At 39.9% G+C, this 27,372-nt stretch overlaps 1 protein-coding gene across 1 annotated transcript; it reads right to left on the reverse strand.

Moving 5' to 3' along the window:
• Positions 1-62: 62 nt before the first annotated feature.
• Positions 63-26,789, reverse strand: mtbp (MDM2 binding protein). The gene is made up of 23 exons (XM_069693219.1): positions 26,658-26,789; positions 26,317-26,400; positions 26,131-26,204; positions 24,686-24,834; positions 24,334-24,392; positions 22,949-23,093; positions 22,432-22,546; positions 18,540-18,656; positions 13,711-13,805; positions 13,338-13,404; positions 13,075-13,192; positions 12,468-12,647; positions 10,209-10,322; positions 8,654-8,809; positions 6,911-7,004; positions 6,639-6,797; positions 6,047-6,142; positions 4,848-5,111; positions 4,584-4,744; positions 4,053-4,162; positions 1,604-1,717; positions 758-823; positions 63-675 (listed from the first exon to the last, which is right to left on the reverse strand). The coding sequence occupies exons 1-23, from the start codon at positions 26,722-26,724 to the stop codon at positions 637-639; spliced, it is 2,643 nt and encodes an 880-aa protein (XP_069549320.1). The 5' UTR covers positions 26,725-26,789; the 3' UTR covers positions 63-636.
• Between the last annotated feature and the right edge of the window lie 583 nt (positions 26,790-27,372).

Genomic DNA, 27,372 nt, shown 5'->3' on the forward strand with positions numbered 1-27,372 from the left:
TTCTTACACACCGCCTCTCCCGCAGAAACTTGCTCTCAAGTTGAGCTGCACTCGGCACAAAGTTGAATCAAATACATTTATTACTACGAAAAGAAAATTACAAAACAAAAAGATAAAATATGTGCATTCGTAAAGCCATAAAATCATTGTTGTACTTAGAAACAAAGTAAACAAGTGGTAAAGGAGTTAAAAAAAACACAACAAAAAAACTGCTACAACGAAAAGACAAAAGCAACCTGAACCTCTGCAGCGGGAGCAGAGTGTGCGCTGTCGATCTGTCGGTGTTTACGTTCATCGGTTTCAAGGCTCTGGAGCAGTGGGAGGATATCGGGGTGCATGAGCGCATACATCCACACACAAAACAAAAGCTTAAAATGGTACTTCAGTATATGATCTCCTGAAAAGTGAATGAAAACAAAAATTAAATAAAGGATTAAGTTAATTAAAACAGGCTTAAAGTAACAACTTAAAACCAAGCGGAGAGGCTTAAAAAGAAAAAAAAATCAAACACCCTTCTGAATGTGTTAAAATCTGACAGAATCTGCCCTTTTTGGAGGCAAAATCCTCTTCAAACACATATCAAAAGAGACTTTTTTTTAATCGCCCTCCCCCACTTCTTCTTCTTCAAGAACATCTTCACTTCTTTGAGGTCTTCTCCAGCACCCAGTCAATGACCTACAAGAGAAACGCATGACAGCGAGGTGTGAATTAGAAGACCTAAAACAAGCAGAAAAGCAGTTGTGTTTGGTGGCGTTACCTGTTTAACATTGCTGCTGGCTGCTTTCTTCATCTCATCATGCAGACCCCGAGATGTCTTCAGATCCTGGGATCAAACATCAGATGAAGAGGAGGATCAGTGAGGTACAGTCGCATCACACAGACTGAACACAGATGAACTAATTTGAAAGGAAAATAGAGGATAAGGAATAAGTCTAAAGTAAGTTAAACTAGGCATTACCAGCGCACGGTGGTGGAAATACATTTACTCAAGGACAATTGTGATATGCATGAACTTTCTATTTTCTACTACATTATACATGACTACATTTCAGGAGGGAAATATTTTACTTCACTACAGTTGTGACAGCAATAGATACTTTTTAAGATTAACCTTTTTTTTTTTTAAATACAAAACATACACCGTGCCTGCAGAAGCCTTTTTTCCATTATCAAACAAACTTTAAATCAACAACAAACAACACTGTTGGACCGTAACGATGAGTATTATACGTGGGCAGAGTCAGTAGATGCTGGCTGGTTTGCTATCAATTTGAGTTCTTACAAAAATAGCAACACAGGCCAATGAGAAAAAGCTTGCGCGATAAGACTTATATAAAGTAACATTTTGGCATTAAGTTTGTTTTCCCTCCGCATTTTTATTCAGTCAAACAAAACACCTGATCAGGAATTACAACGAGGCACAAAAGAAATTAATATAGAAAAGTAGAAAAAGGGTGTCTTCAAACGGCTCCTATTATGGGGATCATTTGTGAGAAGGATCTGTAGCACAACACAAGTCCTGGATGCATAGAGTTATACAAATAGAAAAGCTGTCAAATAAAGAGGACAACACCAACTCTGCGAGGGCAGTAAAAAGACAAACCTTCAGATAGAATTTAGAGATATCAAACAGTCTTTTGCTGCAGGCCTCAAAGCACTCGTGCTCGCTAGTGATCCCGTGGTGTTTGAGTGTTTTAGCTACTACCTCCTGCAGCATCTGAGAACACAAAAGACAGACGCACACTTTTGTATTAGCGAAAACATTAAATCTGGTTCTGTTTATTCCCCGACCAGCCGACGCTGGCCCGGTTCGGAGAAGCTAATTTTAGCGCATCTCCGCTTTTTAAAAGGAAGGGATGTCAGAGATGTCTTGACTTTCGGGGGCGGGAGGGGGGGAGGGACGTCCTCGCACCGACACATGCCTTTACATTCACAGCGTGGGCTCGCAGGTACAACCGTGTACAAATATCTCACCGGTGGTGTCGACAGGGAAAACACATTCCTGAAAGAAATAGATCCGCCTTTAATCTTGTCACGCCGACTGTTTGCGAGGAAACAACCAGAAATTATTGAGGAGGCATCGTCGGTGCCATTCAGTCTCGTGAGGAGCAGAAAGGCAGCTTTTAATCTCCGATCCCGAATAAACCGCCGTCATTATTTCCGAACAGGGCCAACTGTTCTTTCCTGTGATAAGCGTGTTTGCACAGTAATCAGAAATCAGAACAAGTCAAGGTCGGGATGCGGATTGTGCGCTGTACGTGGGAAAGAGGAAACCGTGTGTGTGTGTGTGTGTGTGTGTGTGTGTGTGTGTGTGTGTGTGTGTGTGTGTGTGTGTGTGTGTGTGGAGGCAGGCAGGCAGCGGTGACATGATAACAGTGTAGTTGTTAAAGTGGTTCTGCTGCGACATTATGATGCCGCCCACACGGTCACAGTGATCGCACGCAAAATATAAAGCGTTTATCTTTTCTGGAGCCTTTTTTTTTTGTTTTGTTTTTTTGTGGGGATCTTCCAGCCACCACTTCTTTGGTTCGGTTCAGTTCAATTCGGTTTGGTTTTGATAATCCTGGTCTAATTTCAGCACGTTGTTAAAAAATGAGCTAAAAAAAAAAAAAAAAAATAGGTCCGATGGACAAGGAACAATAAGTAAAACCTTAAAACCAGCTCTTGTCTTCATTATCCTTTCTCTCTTCCTTTTAGCCATAATCCGGTGCACTTCAACCAATCAGAAGGAAACCCAGTGAGCACAGCAGGCCAACAAACAATGCTCCACAGAGACTGTGCATTTTACGAGATTTGCAAAGAAAGCGTGCACTTCACTCGTGTTATTTGTTCCGATGTTAGATCTTTTGTAGAGTGCGGCATATTTACAATAGTTGGCTCGGTGTGACCTCTAACAAGACGTAAACATGGTTTGAAGCATTTCGCAACACTTTAGCTGTAGTAGTTTTTTGTAGAAAGTGTGATGAGCATTGTGATGACACCTTATTTCACAGCGTGGAAATCTTGAAAGTGTCGCTTTCCAAATGTAACATGTACGGCCACTGGCAAGAGTTACCAAGACAACAAAAAGTTGGGATAAACCACAGTTTTCCTTTAAAGAAAACAATCTAATAAAATAAAAACATCTTCTTTAACGACAGAGACATTTTTAAGTAAATTGCCGAGTACAATAGTTGGATGAATAAAATGAAATGACGTGTTACGTCCTCACGGCCAATATCATCTTCCAAAGTCAAATTACCCCCATCTGTGCCGGGGACTGATGTAATAAGGGCTGCTGCAGGAAGTCACTCCTGTCAACCACAATAACAATATGTAATGACTTCCCTCTGGGTAGAAATGCACAGTGCACATTCTACATTTAATTTGCAGAAATATATCTTAAATTCTACTTCATTCTCTTATTTTATCTCGTAGAATAGCATTTTTTTTTTTTTAACCAACCTCTTCAGTCCTGTATTATGGGTTGTGCGTTTTGCAATCTATGTGAACTGCTACTCCAATGATGTAATTTTACTTCAGGGATCAATACAGTAATCCATCTTTGATTAAGGATTCATTTCTTACGACAGAAACATGACCTCTGCGAGAATAGTTTATAAAGAAGTCTCGCTATTGTTGTATAACGTGTGATCGGTGACTTTAATTGGCAAGTTTAATGTGCTTTTCGTTTTATAACAGGAAACACAAAGGAAAAAACTTGAATTATTATCATATTTATTTTACTGTAGTTCAGATATGAACCAAAAAAAAAAAATCCTGTAACACATTATATCTAAGAGGTCCACAGTAAGTGCTCTTCAATTCTTTTGCAATCCTGTACGTGAATGGAAGCGTACTTGAAATGCACAAACAAGTGAGGTTGTTGGTGCTGATGAGAACCAGTTTCCATGGTTACAATCATTCGGAGTTACACTTATTTTTTGCTTTCATCATAAAAGCATGAATGTGTTTAAAAAAAAAAAAAAAAGAGAGAAAGAAAATAATCAGTATAATTGCATAAAGGGAAGGCAGGACATCTCTTTCAAAATAAGATTCCTCCATGCACTCACCCTGTTGTGTTTCTGGGAGCGTGACTCTTTGCCAGGTTTGTCCTCTGTGGGTCCCTGATGCGTCTTCTGCTGTTGTGTAGGTCTGTCAGCACAGGGGAGAGTCACCAAACCTGGGGAGTGATGTGACAAAAATGAACAATAAGGTATCACACCAACAGCAGTACAAGTCCTACATTCAAAACAGAATTATGGAAATATATATAAAAAAACAACAACAAAAAAAACACAAGATAAAAGTTACGCTAATCTTTTATTAAGTGAACTCTGGTGAACAAATAGTAATTAAAAAACAGACTGAAAAGAGTCACTGTAGCCAGACTGATCGTACAGACGGCCTGATTGACAACTACCCGACTATGCTATTTGTTTTGTTGCATCTGTTAGCTTTGTGACTCTCAGCAGAGCGCTGCCAAAATATAATGACCAAAGCAGAGGTCAGGTCAGAAAAAATTATAATAGTGCGCTGTTATCGAGCACACCCTCTTTTAAAAGATGATGCCGCAGACCTAAGGGTCACCCGTTTCGTTTTACCCGATTTCCGTTTTGCGGTTGAAGAGGAGGGAGTGCTCATGGAGGAGGAGGCGGACAGGGATCTGCTTGGCTGTTGTCGTAGCGACCTGATGACAGGGTGTGTCCCGCTGCTTCCACTGCTCTGAGAACAGAGCGAGTCACTGCTCTCTGACTTCACCAGCCTGGATCATTCAAATAAACAGACATTTCATCTCCAAATTCACTCAATCCGTCCATCGATTTATTAATTCACGCCCTAAACAGGAGGAACAACCGTCCTCACACCTCTTGCGAGGATATCCTCCAACGATGTCCGTTTCCCAGGACCTGCGTTTGAGCCGTGCGACATCATTGTTCTGCAGAGTCTCTCCATCAGGCACACTTCCTGGTTCTGACATCACAGCTGGCGAAGGGACGGGGCTGAGGGCAAAGGGCAGAGCACAGGGCTCCTTGGAGCAGGTGGTTTGGGTCTCGTAACGTATCAGACGGGACTGGAGCCGAACAAAGGCCTGGTCCCGTTCTAGGGATTGCTGCTTATCCAGGCAGAACCTACATGAACAAATACATGAAGAAGTGTAATGATACATCAGTGCCTCCAGGATTTCACTGAGATTTTTGGTGACAGTTGCAATTTAAAAAATGGTTGATTTTGGAGCTGCTTTTCTCAAAAATTGTGATGCCGTTTCCAGAGTTCCATGTGATATTTAGTTGTTTTTGTTTTTTTTCCAGTAAAATTGCTGGAAAAGACAAAAATAGCCAAATCTACAACCTCATGAAGAAAGACTCATTATCTAATTACTTCCTATGATAATTAGTGCTGTACATAACAGAAATAGCTGGAGATATTTTAGTTCTCGTCAATGTTTATTTTCTGAACTTAGATAACCCTGCGCTCAAAGTTACAAAATATTTGCGGTCTCTTACCATTGAAAGGCATAAGGTATAGGCATAAAACTCATGTAATAAAACACGTACTGTATAATTAGACTGACTCAAGGAAGTTTGATGATTGGTCGTCTAATTCTCAATTAAAAACACATTCTCCATAAATCCCATCGCGTCCTGTTTTTTTTTTTTTTCAACGAATCTGCATGTGGTTTGTTTGATGATGAGAGGTTAAAGAGCCTCGCTGACTTAAAATGAGGAGTTATTTTTGTTTGGAAAGGTTTACTTATTGCTGTAACACCTTCAGCAGAGTTTCAATTGAGTATCTTTATGTCAGAGAAAACACAGGAATTTACTATAACTGAAAGCTCCTGTAAATACTTCAGTGATCGGTTGAACTAGAATGAATTATTCTGATCACAAGATGGCGATTTTCCTGGAGGGACTGATAAATAAAGAAGCATGAACTACAGACTGATGTGCCTTCTAGTTAAGAGTCTAAGCTGCTGCTGATCATGATTAATATTTTATATGTGCCCGTCCAGTATAATACTAAATACTGTAGTGGAACAGTCGATGTATACTTTGTAGAAACTTACTCTATGCCATGGTAATGTGAGGCTGAGGCCTTGTCAAACGACATCTTGGTGACTCTCCCGGGGGAGAGGTCTGATGACAACTGAAACACATTATTACTGAACAGAAAGGAAAATGTGGGAAGACGAGTGGAGATGGGAGAGAGAGAGACAGAGAGATGGGAGGGTGAAATTACTGTTTGTCTCGCTTCTCAATTTAATATTATCTTCATTAAACCACATGAACATGATTTACCTAATTGAACACACGATTTTTTCACGCTCACTGATCACTGCTCTGCTCTATTCTTGTAACCCAGCTCAATAATCTTCCTCTCAAGGTTGTAAGCTCACTTTAGACAGCTAATGGTCATAATCAAATCCTAATTATGGATCTAATTCAGATCCATCGTAGAAACACACTCATAACCGCACACATACTGTTTACCTTGGATGCTATACGCGTGTGTTCGTTTGTAAATCGGAAAATGTTCTGTCTGCCTGAGTAAAGGCGTTTAGTGGGTTGATGTTTATGGATTTAAAATCCATAAACTAGTGCTAAATACAGTTCATGCAGTCAGGGAGGTGCCATCAGAAATCTGATGACTGAACTTACCCTCTATTGACAGCCAGTGGTTGTAGCTCCCCGGTAGGCAGACCATCAGATGTGAAGTGTTTTAGAAGTTCTTTGGCGTCCAGTAAAGCAGACGAGCCCCTGTGACTGTCTTTAGGACCCAGCAGACTGTCAGTAAAGCCTGGACCTAACAGACCAAATCTAAGACACACACACACACAAAAAACCACACAAATGAAGATCAGATATTTTAAGAATGAAAAGTACTCAGGACAAAATTAGCACCAAAAAAAAAAAAAGACAATCCCATCTACTTTTTTTTCTGTTGTTTCCTCTGGAGGTTCTCTATGTTGTGAAGGACGCTTCTCTCGGGCCAGTCAGACGGCTGTTGGGAAACGGTCTGAAAACCTGAAATGAAAACAACAAGACAGAATCAGATGTTGCAGTGATTGAAAATATGACCAACAGTTGAAAAACTCACTTTTAACCTCTTCCTCCATCAAAACCCTTCATTTTTTTGATTTCCTTTAAATGGCAATAACCAATAGAAACACGAGAATACTGTCCCTCCAGACCAGCTTACTAGTAAATGAGCCTTCATTTGTAAAGAAAGAGGTGCAGCTGCATATAAAAGGCTTCAGCTGTTAGATATGGACATGCCTAAAAATCCAAATGACAGCTGTGCCTCAGATGATGCTATAATGCTCGTCTCTGCTCAGCCTAGAAACAGAGTAGTTGATGACATGAGAGAACAATTGGGAGTCATCCATCATTTGTTGTTACCGGGAAAAAAAAAAGATGTGTAAAACATGGAGAAACTACCTCATGTCCCAACAAAGAATAAAATAACCTGCAGTGCCCTTTCTCTGCACGCTGTGTAATATAATCGCTATATACTGCATGATGGATTGCAAGAGTCATGTGAACTTTCACTCAGTGCAGATCAACACACTGAACTCTTGGCAGGCGGGACCCCGAACAGTACGAATTCTCCGAATCCCAAAATATCAGCAACGCTGCACTTTTCTTGTGTTTGGAAAGGAGATCGTATGTTATCTCAAGGAGGACAGAAATGTGATAAATCAGGATCCAGCAGGTTCGCTGGCGAGACGAGGGCCCGAGGATGAAAGCGTGCTGGGAGACTGAAGCTCTCCGCCAGCGGTTTGACAGCCCACACAAAGTCATTCCCACCTTTAGGCGATGCAGACGCACAAATGAAAAAGACATATCGGGTGGATGGCGGTAAAAGACATTCCCGTCTCCAGAGCAGAGGGTGGGAAAGGATTATGGGCAACAATAACCCGATTTGCACTGTGCACCTATACATGTGTTCACCATATTATCGCTGCTGCTTCGACGCTGGCTGGTTCACAACTTATATAATTCAACTACATCCTTTGTGGGAGGTCTGGGACAGATGAATGCATGGAAGTGGCACAAAATACAAAATATGAAATTCAAAACAGGATACACATTAATGTACTGGAAGGCCACGATGTGGGCTGTTTCCAGCAACTCGACCGTTTTTCTGGTAATGGTGTCGATCCATTGCCGTTTATGCTAATATTGTTACACACGGTGAGCCGATGCTTCGATCTACAAGCATAGATAATTATGCAATAAACATAATGATGGACAGCGTTGTGCAGACATTCCTAACACAATTTCCCCACAGCTATATTTTCAGAACCAGCGTTGCCCTCACTGTAGCACATAGCTGCAAGCTGGCATTTGGTTTATTGCTAACAATTTATTTACTAATTATTAGCTGGTATTGTTCCCCAAAGACGGTCGTCCCACGAAGGCACGTTTAGTGCATACTGATGTGCTGCTGTGGAAAAAGTCAAAATATTTTGGAAAATGGGTAAACAACATTGGTTTTCTTGATGTCATCAGGGTATTGTGATATTTTGCTTGTTCACAATAAATGAAGTCAAAGTAAAGCAGGACAAAACTGAGGATTAAAATTTGCGTGATAATAGAGGCGAATCTGCTTTTTAGTCAACCGGCCACTTTGTTTGCATCTACTGCAGCGTTGTCTTGTTTTCGTCCCATACCTGAGTTTTTGGTTGAGTGATCGTCTGTCAGACAGGTGGCAGCAAAGGGCAAAGTGGCGTCCACCGTCTTCAGATACTGCTCCCTAGCCAGACTCAGGATGACCTTCAGCTCATTTATGGGTATTGAGGTGGAGCCTGAAGCTTCTTCTTTCTGTCCTGGTCACAAAAAGAAGCAGGTTTTAGATTTTGATTTACTGGCAAACTTACAATTGGTGGAAGAAATTTGGCATCAGTGGTCATAATGTTACATAATAAAGTTGCAGTTTGAGGATTGATTTTCATCCAAAACAGGAATTTATTGCTTTAATTAGTTTTATCCGAAAGCTCCACTTAGCAGATGAAATGATGAGTGGCAATTTTTTTTTTTTAATCGTTTTTCTCAATAAAGAAACAATTTAGCCTCAAAGTTTTACGTTTCATGAATTGAAACTTCATTACCGTCAGAAAAAAAATACTAGGTCAAAGTGCCTTTTTGTCAAAAACAAAATAAATTCAATTTTCCATTTTAAATTCATGGTATATAAAATGCTTTGGCTTCTAAAATACACTAGATTTTGAACATCCGTTTAATTTGGTTTTTGGTGGTTTCATAGTTAAGAGTTAAAAATCCAGTGAAATGGAAACAGAATGATAAATGAAGTCCTTGGCACACACATGCTAATCACACACATGCAAAGACAAAGACTGATTACAGTCCCTGAGATAAAAAAGACAGACCCATGACTATGCAAACACACACACACTTCACAATAATCCCCAAAAAATTCCAACTGTGCCTCTAACTTTAACAAATTTATACGGACATGCCGTTTCCCAATTTAATGCCAAGTCAGAATAAATAGAGATGAATTTCATTAAGGCCTGTGGTCTGTCAGGAATCTACACTCTGCTCGTGGCCTTTTCAAAGAATAGCCAATTGCTTTTCTTCAACTCTGACAAATTTCACTCCGCTTCCTTTAATCTGGCTCCACTCCTCTGCACACTGACTGTCTTGCTTTATTTGTTTTCAAAACAGTATTCACCTAATTATCACATTGTAACTTAATTTCAAGGTGCAGCTGACAATTGTGTTCATTGTCAATACGTCAGCCCAAAGCACAATTACCCAAAGTCCGACCTGATTTATTTAATTTGCTTGTCTTACAGCATCTTATCTACAGTCCAAATATCAAAGACAGTTAAATAACACATAAGAAAACAGAAAGCGGGAAATCCTTATACTTGATTAGCTGATACCAGCAAATGTTTGGCAATAAATAAGTTATTTTATAAAGTAGTTGCCAAGATGTTGTGAGAGACTGTAAATTATGAGGCTTTAAAATTTAGATTGATATATTTAAGTGAGCTGAAGGTGCTGTGTTAAAGGCTAAATATGATCATACATTGACAAGCGAGCAATTGATAAAAACAAAATAGGATCACTAAAAGCTGATGAACTCAGACTACAATAGTTTGCTTTACTGTTTACACAATGCTGATTTGTAAACCTTTCACTTTTTTTTCTTCTCTCTTTTCCTTTCAGAGCTACAACGTAATCTTCAAATGTCGTACTTACTCAGGTATTCTTTGAGTAACAGTGTCTGAACCCGGGCCACCTTTTTCTCTCTCTGCAGCAGGCTGTCTCCTTGGAGACACGGCAGGAGGCGGAAGATGTTGCCTGAAGCTGCTCCTGATCGAAAAGATATAGGCAGTGAATGAATTTTTTTTTTTTTTTTTTTGATGAAACTCTTGCAGCATATTGATTTTTGTCAAGCGGTATCAGAAGCAACTGACAGTTCAGGGGGACACTCTACTGATTTTACACACAAAATAGTCAGTTAACTTAAATATCTGACAGAAAACCTGCAATGAAAACTCAGAGCATTGAGTTTGAATAAGAGGATGGAAGAGTTAGAGATGGCCGAATGAAAGATAACAGTTACGATAGGATTTTATGTTTGGAACTTGACCCATAATAGTGACTAAAAGTGAGTATCGAGAACTTTTCAACAAGGATTACAACTTTTGCAGTCAGATCCTGCAAATATTTATATTTGCTCAATGGATTAATACAGTGGTTCCCAGGTTGGTCAGGACCCCTCTAAAGTGTCAGAAGACAAACCTGTCGAGTCAAGAGGATATTTTTTGTTAAACACAAAATAATGTCTGTAATCTTTCTGCATATGCCACATGTGACCGAGGCTTTCAAGTATACAATGCTTTACTTTAAGGCTTCATTGGTTCAAAGAGTTGGGGACCATCAAATCAGCAAACGAACAAACCAAAACAAGAAGACCAAGCTCAGGTTTTTGCTCTAATACGATGCAGTAAACATATGGATGATTGACTCAATTTGTCACCTCTTTTCTTGCAAAAGAGACTTTGAAATCACCCAGAAACTTTTGACTGGCGCAGAATACAAAAGGTGTGTTTAAAATGTCATGGTTGTATTCAGGTGCAACAACCTTCTGGTGTGTATTTATTTTTTTTATTTTTTTTTATTGAAATCGCTGTCGTGTCATTGAAGCAGTCAGGGCACCTTTTATGGTCTGCATTTAAAAGTATCTAAAGTAAAAAGAGAAGTATCCTGAAGGTTGCATAAAATGTTAACAAGAACAGAAACTCTCAGGAGGAAACATCATACTGTGTCTCTTGAATATCATATAAAGCACGAGAATAATGAAGGACTTTTATGAGAGGAGAAGCTTTTAGTCCAGGGAACAAAACAAAACAAAAAAAGACTTTCATTTCAATAGATGTCCAGCCATCTATAAGCACAAATGTCCACACGTCACTCAATCATTAACCTGTGATTGAGTGATTCCTCCTCTCTTCTGTCTGTCAATCAATCCATCCAACTAATATCTATTCCCAGTCCCTTTCTCACATGTTAGAGTCAAAGATAAGGAAACTATCCAGTGCTGTGAGAGAGGAAGGGAACAGTGAAGAAAGAGAAGGGCAGAAAAAGAGGAACATGTAGCTCTAATAAAAGAAACTGTGGAGTCCGGATGGCCAACAGCACTGAAGACTATGAGTTTTTGTAACACAAGTTTACATGATGAACAATGACAACCCTTCAACTTCTGTCAATGAAGAGAAGGGCTTCTACTCCAATCAAGCTGAGGAGCTGCTTTAAAACAACAGGGATCTTGAAGGGCTTTTCTTTACAACAAATTAGAGCTAGATTTTCCAAAACCTACAAATATATTGATAAAGTACCAGCATGCTCCTTAAATCCGATGAGAGTAAATTGTGAGGCGCACTTCCCAAGAGGAGTTGGACGTGGAATTGTTCAAGGAGGCAAAACTGTGTGAGGTGAAGGAAACAGGTGAGAGCTGGTGCAACAACTACATGATATTTATTGTAGTTTGGACAACTGATTTAGCCCGCCGGTCAGTCGGAGCTACAGCAGAAGCTGTGACCAACAGCTCAGAGACAATTAAGACTGCTTAAAACCCTTTTATAAAGTCAGTTACTTACTCTTTACCAACGACACAATTACTACCATCGTTCAGTGCCTGACAACCATCACTTTTTTAAGGTTTCTTTAAAAGTAAAGCAAAGCAATATTTGTATGTACAGCCATGGGTACATTGCATGAACTGGTAATAGCTAATACTACTAAAGGTGTTCATTTTCCAAAATGTAAATAAATATAGGCAAAACTATAGGCAGGTTTATCTTCATTTTGATTGAGGCTTCTTCACTTTCTCAAACAGACTGTGAGGCCAAAGTTAACACGATTCAACAGGGAAGTTAAAGTGACAGCAGAACCTTCACAGTGACAGCGGCACACAGAAATACACATAAACATGAACATTTCCTCATAAAATACCTGATGATGACAAAGGCTTCTCTCTCAGCAACCCAGAGATGGTTGCCATGGCAGCCGCTCCGTTAATTTGACTGTATGAGTGCAACATTCTGGCCCTGCAGGCTCCACACCCAACGCCGTCTGAGCCTTGGACCAACAGGAAGTAGAGTGCGCTCTCACCTTTCACCTCGACATCAGGCGCTACAGGATGAGGCAGGAAGACGAGAGATGACGGTTAATCCACGACAGACGAGAAATGTTTCATATTTCACTATAATATCTACTGCTCTCACAATGGTCCTTATCATATTTTCTGGTTATTTAATTCATACATTTCAACTCATTATATCATACACACAAAAAAAAGTGTAAAATGTATGGCATATTAATCAGTTATATCTTGTTTTATCGTTTTTTTCCCCCCTATATTTCAGGCTGTGTTTTCCAAATCAATTCAGTATCACATATAAGTCTGCATTCCCAATGTAAGACTATTTTATCTATGTCAGCGTACTCGTAGTAACCAATTAATTTCCCAGCAGAGGAGAATATGGCTCCTTTCTGTTGCTGCCTAGCGGTCATCCATTTAACGAGGTTTTGAAAAGGACTTGAACATTTCCAGTCTTACCCAGTAAGGTCTTTGGTCTCCTGGCTAGAGACTCTCTCCAGCGTTGGGAGCTGAGTTGGCTGGCTGCAGGCTGGGCAATGGGAGTGATTATACAGGACAGGCCGAACAAAGCTCCAGCCTAGAGACAGAAACACAGTAGATATTCATACACTCGCACTGTCCCCCTGTTACATAAATGACATATTCAAGATTAAACTTGGACATTATCTTCTATGTTGTATCTATATTTGACTGAGGGCTGAAGTAAGTGTTGGGAACGATACCTTTCCACGCAGTGACCTCAGCTGGTCCAACAGAAGTTTAGCTTTCACTGATTTCCCAGACAGGCCTCTGTGTGTTCATTGTGAAGGAACATTACAACATCAGGAGTAAGAGTTTTTTAAAAACAGGAAAATTCCTCAGGCAACAAAGTAAAAAGCCATTTTTAACATTAATATGTGAAATCTAATTTAATAGTCACTTTTGATACATTTTATTAAGACAGACATACAGTTTGCATGTGACATTATATGGCTAAAATCTTAAGACACACACACACACACACACACACACACACACACACACACACACACACACACACACACACACACACACACACACACACACACACACACACACCCTTTAAAATGAGGATACAGTTCAAACTGGCTGCTGGACATCATAAAGCTGGGCAGGTCTGACAGATTAACCAGCTGAACCAAGTCTAGAACTGGTGCGTAGAAATGGAAGACCTACAAAAAAGATACATAGTGAGCGAGTGGGTGCGTAAAAAAAGAGTTATCACACAGAACAGCATTTCCAAGATTAAAAAAATCCCCCCCAAAAAATCACAGTGGCTTGTGAGGTAGCAGCTTTGGGATTTGGAGACGATCCATCAGCTGCAACTCTGAGATTCAACTGAACTGTCCAAGTGCAACATACTGGGGCGATACAGGGGTGATGTTAAGCAACTGAACGCAAAATCTGACTTTGCTTTGTTCGTTTGGACTTTCATCATCGCCAGAATAAAATTTTGGTGCATTCAAATGTCTGCAGCTACGAGGAAAAGAAGAGGTGAAAATATTTAACAGTATTGACAGAGCAGATAAGCCCATTCTTTATCAGGGTGTAATATTGCTTTAATATTTTTATTTTTTTGACTAATGGATTAGGCCAAAGGGAAGGTGATCAAATGTCTTGGTTCGTCCAAAAAACAACCCCCAAAAACTATAACAATGATGTGAAACAGAGAAAACAATGACAAAGAAGCAGCAAATCCCCACACTGGACAAACTACAAAATCTTTCTTTTTTTCCCCCCGAGAAAACACTTAATTGGAAATAAGAATACTGATGAACTTTCTGCTGGCCAACAAATCAATGAATTGGTTAATCATTCTAAGATTGATTAACTCCTAATAAGCCGGACCACCTAAGCAAAGTATCTTGTTTTTTGTCAGGAAGCCATCAGATTTCATCAAGAGTAATTGACATATAAAAAAGACCTACATTCCAACTGTGCAGTTGTCCTACTTACCTAATGAGCTCATTTCATTTAGACCAAATCAATAATGTATAAATCATGTGCCACGTAGAAAAAGAGGTCATTTGTTAGATCATAGAATTACAAGAATTTACAAAGAAAGCGTGAAATTTCAGTCTCAGCTTTTATTAAGAGTTGACCTGTTTAGAATTTGGAGTCGACAAAGACTTTAATGATGCAGGGTCGAAATTCCAGTTTCCTGAGAAAGTTGGGAACGTTTGTTAATCCCTTGTACAAACCAGTGAAGACTCAAGCAGCGACCCGAGATCATTAACACCTCCAATATTTAATTGTCTTCATCACTTACAACCTCACTTTGTATTGGTGTAAAATTCTGCCGTAAAACTGTTTCTGCATGTGTAAACGTGACTCTGGGTGATCCAAGATGTAATTACTGCAAAAGTGACCTCGTGCTGATTGCTGCGTCTCACGTACGTCCCCTGTAAATAGCAAAGCAGCGTCCAACGCTAAGTGCTGCTCATTAGCTCATTGTTAAAGAGTGTGCCGTAATAATGCAAATATAACAAGTGAACACGCAGGTTTTTAAAATGTCAGAAAATAGTGAAAAATGTTTGCCAGTGTTTTCTCAAGACTCAAAGTGCAGCCTAACATGTAGCAACCAACAGTCCACAACCAAACAATGTTCAGTTTATTATAATGGGGGGGAAATATTCACATTTAAGAAGTTGGAATCCAATTGTTTATTATTTTTCAATTAGAAAATGACTCAAAATAATGAATCGATTTTTTGCAGGAGTTGGCAGTTCATTTTCTTTCGATCGACTGATTAATTTACAGACTAGTCGTTGCAGCTCTACTGACCAACACACTGGCTTCACAAACAGAACAGAAATCATGCATTGCGCCACAGTTTAGAAAACTCCTGCAAATATTTATTTAAAACATTCTCGCAACTCTAAACTGTGACTGAATCCAACCTCCCGCGTTCACAATGCCGACGAAGATTCACATTTGAACTCAACTACATGTAACGATGTAACTTTTGACAGTCTTCCAGCGAGACGAGGAGTACTGTTGAGCTGGAAGGAAGCTAATCCCACCCACACATTTTTAACACCTTGAGAGTAAAAATGTCCCGTCTGGAGCTTGAGAAAATTCACTCTGCTGTACGAATATCTATTGAGAAATTGGAGAAGGTCGGGGGTCCTTTCTAACATACATTCAGCGCTCCCCTTGTGTACGAGTATGCGGTGCTGTCGCTGACTTCCTGCACTTAAACCTTTCAGAAGACTTCCACTGTGATAACATTCACATCGTAGAACACCTTTTGGTGAAATCTGCAAGATTTCCATGCCCGTTTAACAAGTTGGCGAGACAAATATACATAAAAATCACTAAAAACACTCCTTCTGTGTTTCAATGCGGGCCAGACGTGACAGTAAAACATGATTTCTATTGTGAACCTTGAACACACTGGCCATCAGCATGTAGCTGTTGCTCGTTACTGACAAAAACTCTGAGGGCATTTCTACGAGTGACCAACTGATGCATGACTTTCACTGCAACATGAAGGGCGCCGGAGTGAGCAAAGTCTAAAGGTCTGAATGCTGTGAATTTAAGAAGACAGAAAACTGTTTAAATCCAGACTGTAAGACGAAACTCTTTCTCTCTCTTGAAAAACAAAGTGGAGGCACTTTTTACAAAGTACACTTACACAGATTAAATGTCACCATTTGAATATGGTGTATGGTGGATCTGTCTTAGTCATTTACAATATTCGCTGGATAATAAATTTAGAAGAACAGAACATTTTTCCGTGAGACGAACCAGTGGATTCATCTCCATATCCTTTGCACATCTTGTTGACTCGTTTCAATTACTTTGTATATGTAGACATATATACTATGTATTTGGTTGATTCTGGGTAGAAACAACCAATGACAACACAATACCTGCCATTTAGTCTGTGGCAAATATACTACATAAAATCCAATGCCCATTGAAAAAACTTCCAAGTGCCATAAATAGACAGTGGATGTAAATATTCTATTTCAGGCCCTAAATCCGACACAACAATGATGTTCCTGTCTCAGTGTTGTGTTATCTAACTTTTGTATTAAGTTTGCTTTTCCTTGTTTTTCAAATATTTTTATTGAGTTTCAAATATTGTGCCCCAACAATGAGATTCAATACTGCAAAATGGGACAGACATAAAAAAAAAAAAAAACATTAAAGCAAATTGGCATTTTACAGAATAATCAGATACGATATAAAGTACGCTTTTCCTTGTTTGTGTAAAACCCTGCTATTAAGTTAAAGAAAATAAAAAGTTCATTCTCATAACAGGAGGCTTCATTTTGCACAGTGAAGGTCAGATACCATAAAGTAAGACACGTGTTTGTCGGCTACAACTTTTACAAGTGACGTGTATATTTCCCTTCAGGTTTGATGAGCATGTCTGTCTGTCTGTGTGCCTGTCTGTGTGTGTGTGTGTTAGCAATTATCATGTCAGTTACTCCTGACAGTCAGGAGGCCTAATAGTTTTTGTCTGAGCATAGTAAATTGCGTATTATTGTGTGTGTGTCGGAGTGCAAGTCATTATACAGTCATTTATCCAAGCAGTGTGGAGATGTGATAGTTTTGTTGTCCTCAGAGTTTGTTATTTTAATTGTGTGCCAAAACAATCATCACCATCTGCTTCTGTGTACCGGGATCAGATTAGGTCTCACACACACACACACACACACACACACACACACACACACACACACACACACACACACACACACACACACACACACACACACACACACACACACACACACACACACACACACACACACATTCTCTGGCCAAACACAAACCCACACAGCAGTAAGAAACACACATATTATACAATACAATTACAACAGCCACAGTGTATCACTCGTCCTGCGTCTTTTCATTTCTTTTTTTACGTGTCCATCAGACATCCTTTAACTGCCTTTACTGCTCATCCAATTAATGCTAATAAAGGCTGCCTGTGTGTGTGTGTGTATGTATGTATGTATGTATAGCCTACATCAGGCCATAAATTCTTGAGGGCAGTTCCTGTGTGGTTTTATTGTTGTGCATAATAATCTTCAAAAGAAAATGCATTACTAAACTACATTATGGTATGTAATATACTAACTGTTATCTAAGATATTGTCTCACAGAGTACACTCTCTCTGCAAATGCACATCCTCAAACTACTCGCAGCAACCACCAAAACACAAAATGAACAGTGGGTGAACACAGAGCAATTTAAAAAAATAATGATAAGTAAAAGCATGATAACACTTGCTAATTAACACTAAATACAAGATGCACGAGAAGTCGGCACTCATGTGGCACATAAAGTATTTTTTTTTTATCTGACTGATGGTCCTTCTGTCACAGGTTCCATAGTGTGATTAAAGGGCAACCAGGAAGTGACCTTAGTGAACTCATCTCCCTCTAGCCACCAGAAATCATTAGGAGATGGGACTGAGTGGAGCTCATTCAGCTGTACAGCCAGGAGCTAAGATGGGGTAAGTGGGATTAAAGGAGCAGTTCTGCCCTAAATAAAAATTCCCTCATTATCTAATCATCCCTTTCGCCGATATCTGCATAAATACGGACACACAGAACTTCATCATGGTCCTTTATCGAGCTGCAAGAACTGAACAACCTTCAAACACATTACATTCCTCAATACAAGATGTCCTCACAGACAACGTTTGAATCAAGTGCAGCTACGACAGCACTGGCAGAAGGCTGTCTGCTACTGTGGAGCATGTTGGAGTACAAATCTTTGAGATAATTTTAATTTTGAAAGTACAAAAAATGAAAACAAAATATCGATTCAGTCTGGATATCACAGACGAGAAGATCACCACATTCTCACTTTAGTTAACTTTGAGGTCGTCTGAGGTAAAATTAAACAACAGGTACAGTGATTCAGGTTTTGACTCATTACTCACCTCAGACTGCAGTTTGTGGTCCGTAGTGACGGCGGGAGCTTGTAAGAGACTCGACTCTGATGTCTGATGCAACGGAGAGCGCAGAGAAAAGCCATCAAAGCGGAGCTCTGACACGTACTGAAGCAAACACACACAGAGGAGAAAACACGATCAATTACACACAAACACACTTTCTCTTTAAGTACAACTGTAGTTAGAAAGTAACTGTTTGGGCTCATCCAGACTGCTACTGACATTAGAGTACATCATGCAGCGATCGAGTGCCTGTTCTCATATTAACTCAAACACCCACGTTCTGCTCGTCAGTTACAGGTACGCATACGCAAACAAACACACACACACACACACACACACACACACACACACACACACACACACACACACACACACACACGCACACACACACGCTAGTTGCATTACACGACAATAAAGTGCTGCTGCTTGTCCTCAGACAAGCTTTTATTCCTCTGGGAGTTCTCTTTTGTTCCAACTCCCTCCAACTGTGCAGCTTTTACAGACTGACTGCAGGAGTCCGCTCACTTCTGACGGCAGCTACTCAGAAAAGGTCAGCGTGGTGAAGGAGAAGCCGCACGCTTGCCTCAGCATACTCGGCGCAAAACAGACAGAGCAGAGAGGACCGGAGGAAATTTGTCCAAGTGTGGAGGAGCGCAGCCATTCGAGTGGGATATGAAATCAACAGTTCGGTGAATGATATTCAAATTGTGTGGCTGATACATTAGAAAGTCTGATAAATGATACTGTACATGTGCAAACCAAAATGTTTTTTTTATAACAATTACTTAAATTAGTTTCAATTGTGGTCAAGATGCCACATTGGCTCTGGCTGACTATTGCTTACAACTTAAGTGATTGGTGTGATTATGGTCTGGAAACCCTGTTCACATTAAGGTTTGCTCAGCCACTCTGAAGGACGGACCAATCAGCAACCGGCAGGCTTATTACGTGCGATGTGGTGAGCTTCGGTGCACAACATGCAGTATATGGTGGTCAATGCAGATTGATTGAAGGCACTAAAGGAATGTGGCCGGACCCTTATACATATTGTGTACTTCTCACAGTTCATTTTGGTCTGGTACTGAGTGGGATGTTTCACAGTTAAACAAAATAAACTCGTCGATGCTCTCTGGTGGACAAACTATTTAACAGCGACACCGTTTCTACGTTGCCTCAAACAGACCCTCGACTTTTCTGCACTGTAATTTGTTGCTATGTTTAATCTAACAGACAGTATCTATGACAAACAAATATCAGCCACTACATTAACCTGGAAGATATATTAGTCGGCCTCCAGTTTACGTTCGTGTTCCCCATCTCCCTCGCTGTTGACAGTTGAATAAAGGCAAAAAAAAAAAACATAAATAAGTAAAATGAATACTTTCAAATTCATTACAAAACACATCAAACATAAAGCTGTAACTCTTGAGTCGTTTCAAGATACCTCTGCTGTAAATTTTGAAATACAAGCTGATCAATGTTTAAAATGGCAACCGAAAGTTTTGGCCACGTTAAAAAAAACAAAATAATAACAAAAAACAAAAAACAGCATGAGACACGCAAGTAAACTCCAGTGAAACAGATTGCTGATTATCTCCAGAGAGACATGAAAGAATTGCACACAATTGGCCAATTCTGTCCAGAGACGAAACACGACTGCACCTGCCAGAGTTTTTCCGTAATGAGAAATAAGAGCAAGTGGGCATGAAGTGCTCTCCAGAGTAGCAACAAAAAAATGCTATCATTTTACCTCAGCCTAGTCGCAATCCCACCAAAACACAGTTACTTCAGTAAAATTGCAAATCAAGTTTGTCTTTTTTGTTTTTGAAAGTGCATGACCAGAAGTATGCGGACACTCAAACATTACAGTCATTACAGTGATCGAAAGCTTTCATTCCAAAATAATGAGCAATAATCTGCGGCTATAACAGCTTCCACTCTTTTGGGAAAGTTTTCTACAAGATCTTGGAACCTGGTTGCAGGGATTTGTTCTCTTTCAGTCACAAGAGCATTCCTGAGTTCATGCCAAATGTTTTGAACAGGGTTAAGTTAGCAAGCCAATCAATTTCGTCCACGTCGACAAGGAAGACCATTTCTTTATGGACCTGGTTTTGTGCACAGGGGCAGTGTTGAAACACAAACTGCTGCACGAAGTAGGAAGAACACTGCTGACTACGGTATCATTGTAAGCTATAGCACTGAGTTTCCCCATAATTGTCTGTGGACACAGGTGTCTACATATTTTTGGCCATAGGCTCACAATATATCCGAGACACCTCCGTTCATTCTTTTAAGACAATGAGGGAGAATAAATGGTAAATGGACTGAACTCACTGTATACAGTGGCCGGGAGCAGCCTGGGTCTGCTCTGCCAGGACAATGCCAGCAAGACAGAGCAATTTTCCATGAACCTTAAATGACCTCCTGTGGTTCCTCCAGACTCATTCAGCAGCAAGGAAAGAACTATCCAACAGTGAGTCAAAACAATTCACCCAAATTAAAAGGAAATTTGTGAAAATTTACCCCGCGGCCTTATGTGCACTGCATGAGTCATTTCATATGAAAAGGATATGAGAACAAACACTGAGGCATGAATCAAGTCTCGGAACCACGATTAGCCCGAGTACAGAGGGTTCTTCAGGAAACTGTTTTCTCTGAGCCCAGCTAGCTGTGTGCTGCAGGCCACAGAAAACCCTGATGATAATATAAAGTTCTGGGCAAGTGAGCTGATAAGCTCAAAAGAGCAGAGCTTTTTCTCATTCTCTCTACAGCTGTCGTTCTCAACTGGTGGCTCGCAACCCAAAATTGGGACGTGGGGAAGTTTCGAGTGGGTCACAGATGTCTCGAAAACTTCTACTGCTGTGCTTTTATTTTAAAAGGACATACATTTCCATTGACGGAGCAGGTTTAAAGTAGCAAGTGGTAGATTTAGGATTAGATAAGTCTGCCTTGTTATTTAGTTCACAATATGTCTTTCTTTTTATTTCGTACAGCTCAATTTAGATTCTTGGAAGTTGAAGAGCATCACCAGTTTGAACTTGTTTGTAGGTAAGTCTGCCTTCTTATTTCATTGGATTTTAGCTGAATTTGCATTTTTTTTTTTTTTTGGTGAAGTCAATTTGAGTGGCTCAAAAAAATTCTACCATGACTTAATGACTAAGGACTAAGCAGCTGAGACCCACTGCTCTACAGGAATAGTCCAGAACACACACACAAACTCACACCGAGCTGATAAGAAAACAAGTAGTTATTTTCTGGAACACACAGCTTTTTCCTTCATTGCTGTTTTTATATGATCAATTACACCCACAGTACTCAATTTGAAACAATTACCTGCATGCAAGCGTGTGTGTATACAGATTTATACAAGTGCATACTTAAGGATAAATCTTTCTTTGTCTTCTTTTTCGCAAGCTAAACCACATCCACACTTTTCTAAATGTTCTACTAACTGACGAACTGCTAACATCGTTCTTCTGAGGCTCGCACAAGCTGTTCACACAATCCTTGTTCTTCCTCTCTCTAATGAGCCGGGCCTTTTGCACCTCCTGCAGTTCTGTGTCATAAAGCCCAGCTCCACTGTGTTTGCGTAGTTTAGGTGTTAGTACTGTGCTGGTCATGGTGTACATGATGGTGAAAGTTAAAATAAAGTTTGTTGTTTTTAATCCACCTCCCTCAAACATCTTTCTACGCAAAGAATAATGAGAAATAAATTACGCATGAAGAACATTTATCCTGAATGTTTCCTGCATACTTTTCCTCAGAGATCTTTAAGCTGTTTTGTCAAGTGGTCAAACAACTTTGGAAACCCCATCCCTTCTTCACCTATTCAAAGTCAGACGCTATTTCCCTGTTTAATTGATAGCCCGATCCTCACCTTCTTCTCTCTGACAACCAGCCCTCCCCTCCATATTTCCCTGTAGTCGATACAGCTGTCCAGGTCAGCAGGCCCCACCAGACCAGCGCCCAGGGAGGATGCTGCTTTCTGCCACCTGCATGAAGAAAACAATCAGTCAATGACCTTTTATTCCCTGAGCCCTGGTTTATGTCAAATCTCCAAACTGAAAAACGAGTGAAACAGCAGCAATAAAATGCTCAGAGGTTGTAAAAATATATTTTGTCATTACGAGAACCTCTGTAGAAATGTTTTTCACAAGTTTTATCCATTACTCTTTAACACCTGCACATAATTAGTCATCCAACTCCCCCTAGTGGTAATCTGGGAGCATTTCACAAATATTTAACATGAAAATACATTCAATGCTGCTGTCTTTTTAACAATAATAACACAGCACCATTCAAAACAGAATTACAAAGTGCTTTACAGTAAAAACAAGGAAAGAGAGGTATAAACTTTAAATTTATATGCAAGCAAGCAAGTTTCATGTCCTCACCCAGTCGTGTGCTGTGTGACTACACTGATTTTAGCCGCATGCCAGCAGGACATGTGTTTCAGGGCTCCCAGCAGAGGCAGCAGGTCTTTAATAGGAGGGGACTGCTCAGCACAGCCCAGCACCAACACCTCCAACAAGGCTTTACCTGAGGGGGAAACAGGACAAACCAAAGAGGACTTCATTAGAGTTTCTTTCTTCTTCTTTTATATTTTTTCATACATGTCTCTGGAGGATTTCAAGAGGACTCAGCCAGTTGCTATGCCAACACAGTCTTTTTAGCAAGTGTTTAATATTGTTTTTTCCACTTCAAAATGTCAAGAGCTTTAGAGGAGACCTCGGGAGCTAGCAGTGGCTCCAGCTTCTCAAAGCAACCAACGCTTGACGGTCACTGATCCCGAACTCCTGCGGAGCTGCTGTGCTGAGACATGTTCTTTAAAAAAGTGAAATGTGTCTTCAGGGGGAGACTTTCTGAAAAGAAGTTGAAGTGTCTTTGCAGCGATTAGTGCATATTCATGCAGTTTAGTGCAGCTGGCAACTTTTCTACAAGGCTGCAGCAGGCAGATTTTAAGATTCTTAATTGCTTGAAATTAGACTGGATTCTTATAATACAGCCGAGGAGTTGGGCTTCAGTAGAGAAGTTTTAATTCCTTGTTATTTGCAGCTTTTGGTTGAGGCAAAACTTTCCTTTGAGACATTGTTTAGCAGAGCTGTTGTTCTGCTTGCTATTGCAAAAGGGAAGTTACTGGCAAGCCGAGCAATAAAGATAATCAGAACACCCAAAATCATCTGAGAGTAGAGTGTGGAAACATTTGCATTCAACACAGAACAATTGTGTGTTTGACTGAGCTAATATTCTTTTTTTTTTTACATTCCAACTTAATTTTTTAAGAAAGTGAAAGTCCCACTAAAGACGCAGTGAACACCTTCACAAACGCCGGCAACAAAATGATCATATGAAGGTGCCGTGGGGATTGTTTGGATTTCATTGATACCTTATCAATATTCTTATTGATACCTCTCTTCATAAATAAAGAAATAACATGAAAAGATGTGACAAAATTCAATAATTGTTTTATCATTACTTTTTTTGGCTGAAAAAGGTTGTTTTGGGTTTTTTAAGAGGAAAAAAACACCCCATCGTGTACCGTATAAAAATGAACACTCATGAGTAGCAAACCGCAGCAGCATTATTTTAAACAAGCCTTTTTTTATGACATTATTTTATACTTTGCAGCAGTTTGCCTGCAGCCCCCACATCACTAATAATTTGTCCTGCTCTGAGTGATATGAAACTGAATCTGTGAGTTTGTGGCCAACAGTTCAGATGATGCTCTGAGTGGTACTGTATAGGTACATCGGTGCTGCCGTGGATTAGTTAACTGCACCTGGAGGTGGTAGCTTGTCTGACAGCAGATGGAGTCCTTCTGCAGCCTCTTCTAACAGCCTGTTCAATGAAGACATTCAGAGCAGATCAGATGAAATGTGGCATTTGGACATTGAATCTTTGGGACACATGATTTGAATAATATTTTCCAAAATATACTGGTGCCCATTTATTTATTTTTTTCTTTCTTTATCTAAAGCTAAATTTCCTTATTTTACTACACAAGATTATATCTAAGCTAAAATATACAAATACATTGTTTCATTAATGAATTATAAAGGTAAATTCACAGAACAGAAAAAGCAAAGCATCCCTCCTGACACTACGTACATAAAGTATCATCAGTCACTCACTCTGTCAGTGTCGGCTGGTCAACCATTTGGTCCTGTGCCTCCTGATTGCTCAGTGAACTCTGATATTCCTCCACAGCACTCAGCTTCTCCTCCTCACTGTCAGTTTTCTGATGACCTGTCCCCAACTCTTCCCAGTCAGAGCTGCAAAACTACAAAACAGAGGCAGAAATTTATGAGTAAATAAAGAATCCCAGCCCTTTTAACTTTATTAGTAGTCCGACAGGTCAAATGTTTACACATTTGCACCATAAATGCCACATTCCCCTCTTAGCTTGACTGCATTAAAAAGGGCAAAAACATGAATATATCTGCAGTATCCACAACGTTAAAATAAACTCAGCTGGTCAGCATAAATGGATTAAACATTTTACTGACATAGAGATGATTGACGGGGTACAGGTCAGGATGTTGATGGCATGTTGCGAAATTCCTATAAAGGACAGTGTTTTTTTTTTTAACTTTGCAGACAGTGCTGACAATTGACTTGTCACTGTTCAGAGACAAAGATGAATAAACAAAATTGCAGAGTTATTTTATAATGAAGACCCTAACAAAACAACACATGCAGTTTATAGTATATGTTTAATATCCATCTTTTCTAGGCACTTCTCCACATTCATCTCCTATTTGAGCAGGATATGAAAATCACAGCAAGCCAACTTCAAGCTGGCAGAATGCACTCGGTTAGTTTCTTAGTCTTTCAGTGTTTTCCAAAACATCGTGGAAGACTTAGGCGCACGTATCTGATGAAGGTTTGGGTGGGGGGGGGGGTCTCCTTCTTTCCCAAGCAAATTTGACATTTTCCCAATTAAAAATATGAATTTCATATCATTCTTGACCACTATTATTACCATATCTGTGTAACCATTTTCAAAATTTGAGCTGATAATAAACAAACAAAGCCAAAAAGCGGAAAAACAAAACTTGCTAAAGAGATCCACTGGGGAACAAATAGAACCGTTAGTTTGATGCTCTACACAACGATTTGTCTGAGGTGGTTCCCTAAATAGTTTGTGTGCTGCCGAAACCTAGAATTAACCTACTGACCTCTTAAGTAGGATTTCTAATGAAAGATCTTTTGTTAGCAGGGCTTTAAGACAGAGCCAAGAAGTGTATAACATCAATGCTGCCGAAATCACACCGAGAATGACTGACTGATACGAGTGATTATAAACATCCCGACAAGACAGAACTTGTTGCGATGGTCTAGTGTTACAAAAAAAAGTCAACAAAAAGAGTAATAAATCGTGAAATCAAATTGAATCGGCACCCGAGTATCGTCACAGTGTTGAATCCGGATTACCAGGATCACACATCATCCCAGCTCCAGCATTTATAGCACCACAGATTTAAAAGGCCCATTGACAGTCACGTGTAACCAGATCTATGCGGCACACACCGACACTGTGGCAAAGCTGTCTTAGATCACCCCCCCAATGTCTCACCTGTGTTGCTCCTTGGCAAGCCTGAAGAGCAAAGCACCACCTCTGAGCCGATGGGCTGCCACTCAGAGAACAAGCTGGGAAAACACACAGCAGGGAACAGGTGAGAAAGCTGTGGAAAAACAACAACATCTGTGTGGAAGTCAGGGCAGATCGGAAGATGTCCACAGTTACTGTAAATGACTGTACCTGGAAACACAGAGGTCCCTCTCACTGATTCCTGAATCGAAATGTCCACGAGTCTGTCATACATCTGCTTTAATGACTCCAAACCTGCGAACAGTAACAACTGAGCCGTCATCACCAAAACACGATTCATATATTTCAGAGAGCAGCTACCATCTACTCTCCTTCAAAGTTACCAAACGTAGAATATTTACGAATCACTTTCTGTTTTACTGAAGAAGGATTTTGACCAACTTTACTACCTAAAACACAGTCGTGTAGCTCACGGCTAAATAAACTTGGTTTAGCAGCGCTGACGTTATCAAAGTAAGTCTGGTCCGTTTCAAAGGCGAATTAAAATTTACATTTAAAACCGCCCACCGGGTCGTCATCGGTTTGGCCAAAGAATATAACCAAAACGTAGCGGTCCATCTCAATAAAACACGAGTAAATTCACGATTAATGTTTGTTTGCGTGTCGGTCAAACAACAACAAGCTTTCGCGCACTGTCAAATTTCCCACCAGTTCTTCTTCGGTACAATGTAAGACTCCACGAAGCGCGCCACCGCCACCTACTGGACTGATCCGGAACCAGCACACAGGTCTGAGGCTCAGAAATGTTCTGCACGTCAACCTCAGGAGATACAAACTTTAAAATATATAATTGTGGTTCTTACATTTGCCTTCATCTCATTTCATTCAGCCTCCGTCTTCTTTGACATCCCATTGAGTGCGCAGTGCGTTACCATGTTAATATATGCTGTCCTGGGATCTTGGGGTTTTATCTTCCGTCTTGATTTACCCGCCTGTGTGTCGGGAAATAATGCTCATCCACCACTAGAGCTATGGTTTAGTAACAGACTTGTGTGTTGGCCTTGCATCGTAATGCAAGATGTTGCTTTTTCTAAAGCCATGTCTTTAATTTTATTTAAAATATTCGACACTTTCTGCCAAACTACTCTTACTAATTTACTTTAAAGACAAAGAAAAATGTTTCTTTTGAATTCAATTGGAAATAATAATGTGCAATAATTTAAATAGATCCTACACTATAAGTAATTTTAAGAGTAAAAATGTTTG

The sequence above is a fragment of the Brachyistius frenatus genome, unplaced genomic scaffold (genome assembly GCF_029030835.1).
Source record: "Brachyistius frenatus isolate BFR_SWC_R1_liver_20210118 unplaced genomic scaffold, ASM2903083v1 Contig_14, whole genome shotgun sequence".
In the NCBI taxonomy this organism is placed as follows: Eukaryota; Metazoa; Chordata; class Actinopteri; family Embiotocidae; genus Brachyistius; species Brachyistius frenatus.

Coding starts and splice junctions, on each gene's coding strand:
- mtbp (XM_069693219.1), bottom strand. CDS start 26,724: ATGGACCGCTACGTTTTGGTTATATTCTTTGGCCAAACCGATGACGAC. Junction 18,657..22,431: donor TGGTTGTCAGAGAGAAGAAG/GTGAGGATCGGG, acceptor TGTTTGCTTCAG/TACGTGTCAGAGCTCCGCTT. Junction 8,810..10,208: donor GTTACTCAAAGAATACCTGA/GTAAGTACGACA, acceptor TTTTGTGACCAG/GACAGAAAGAAGAAGCTTCA.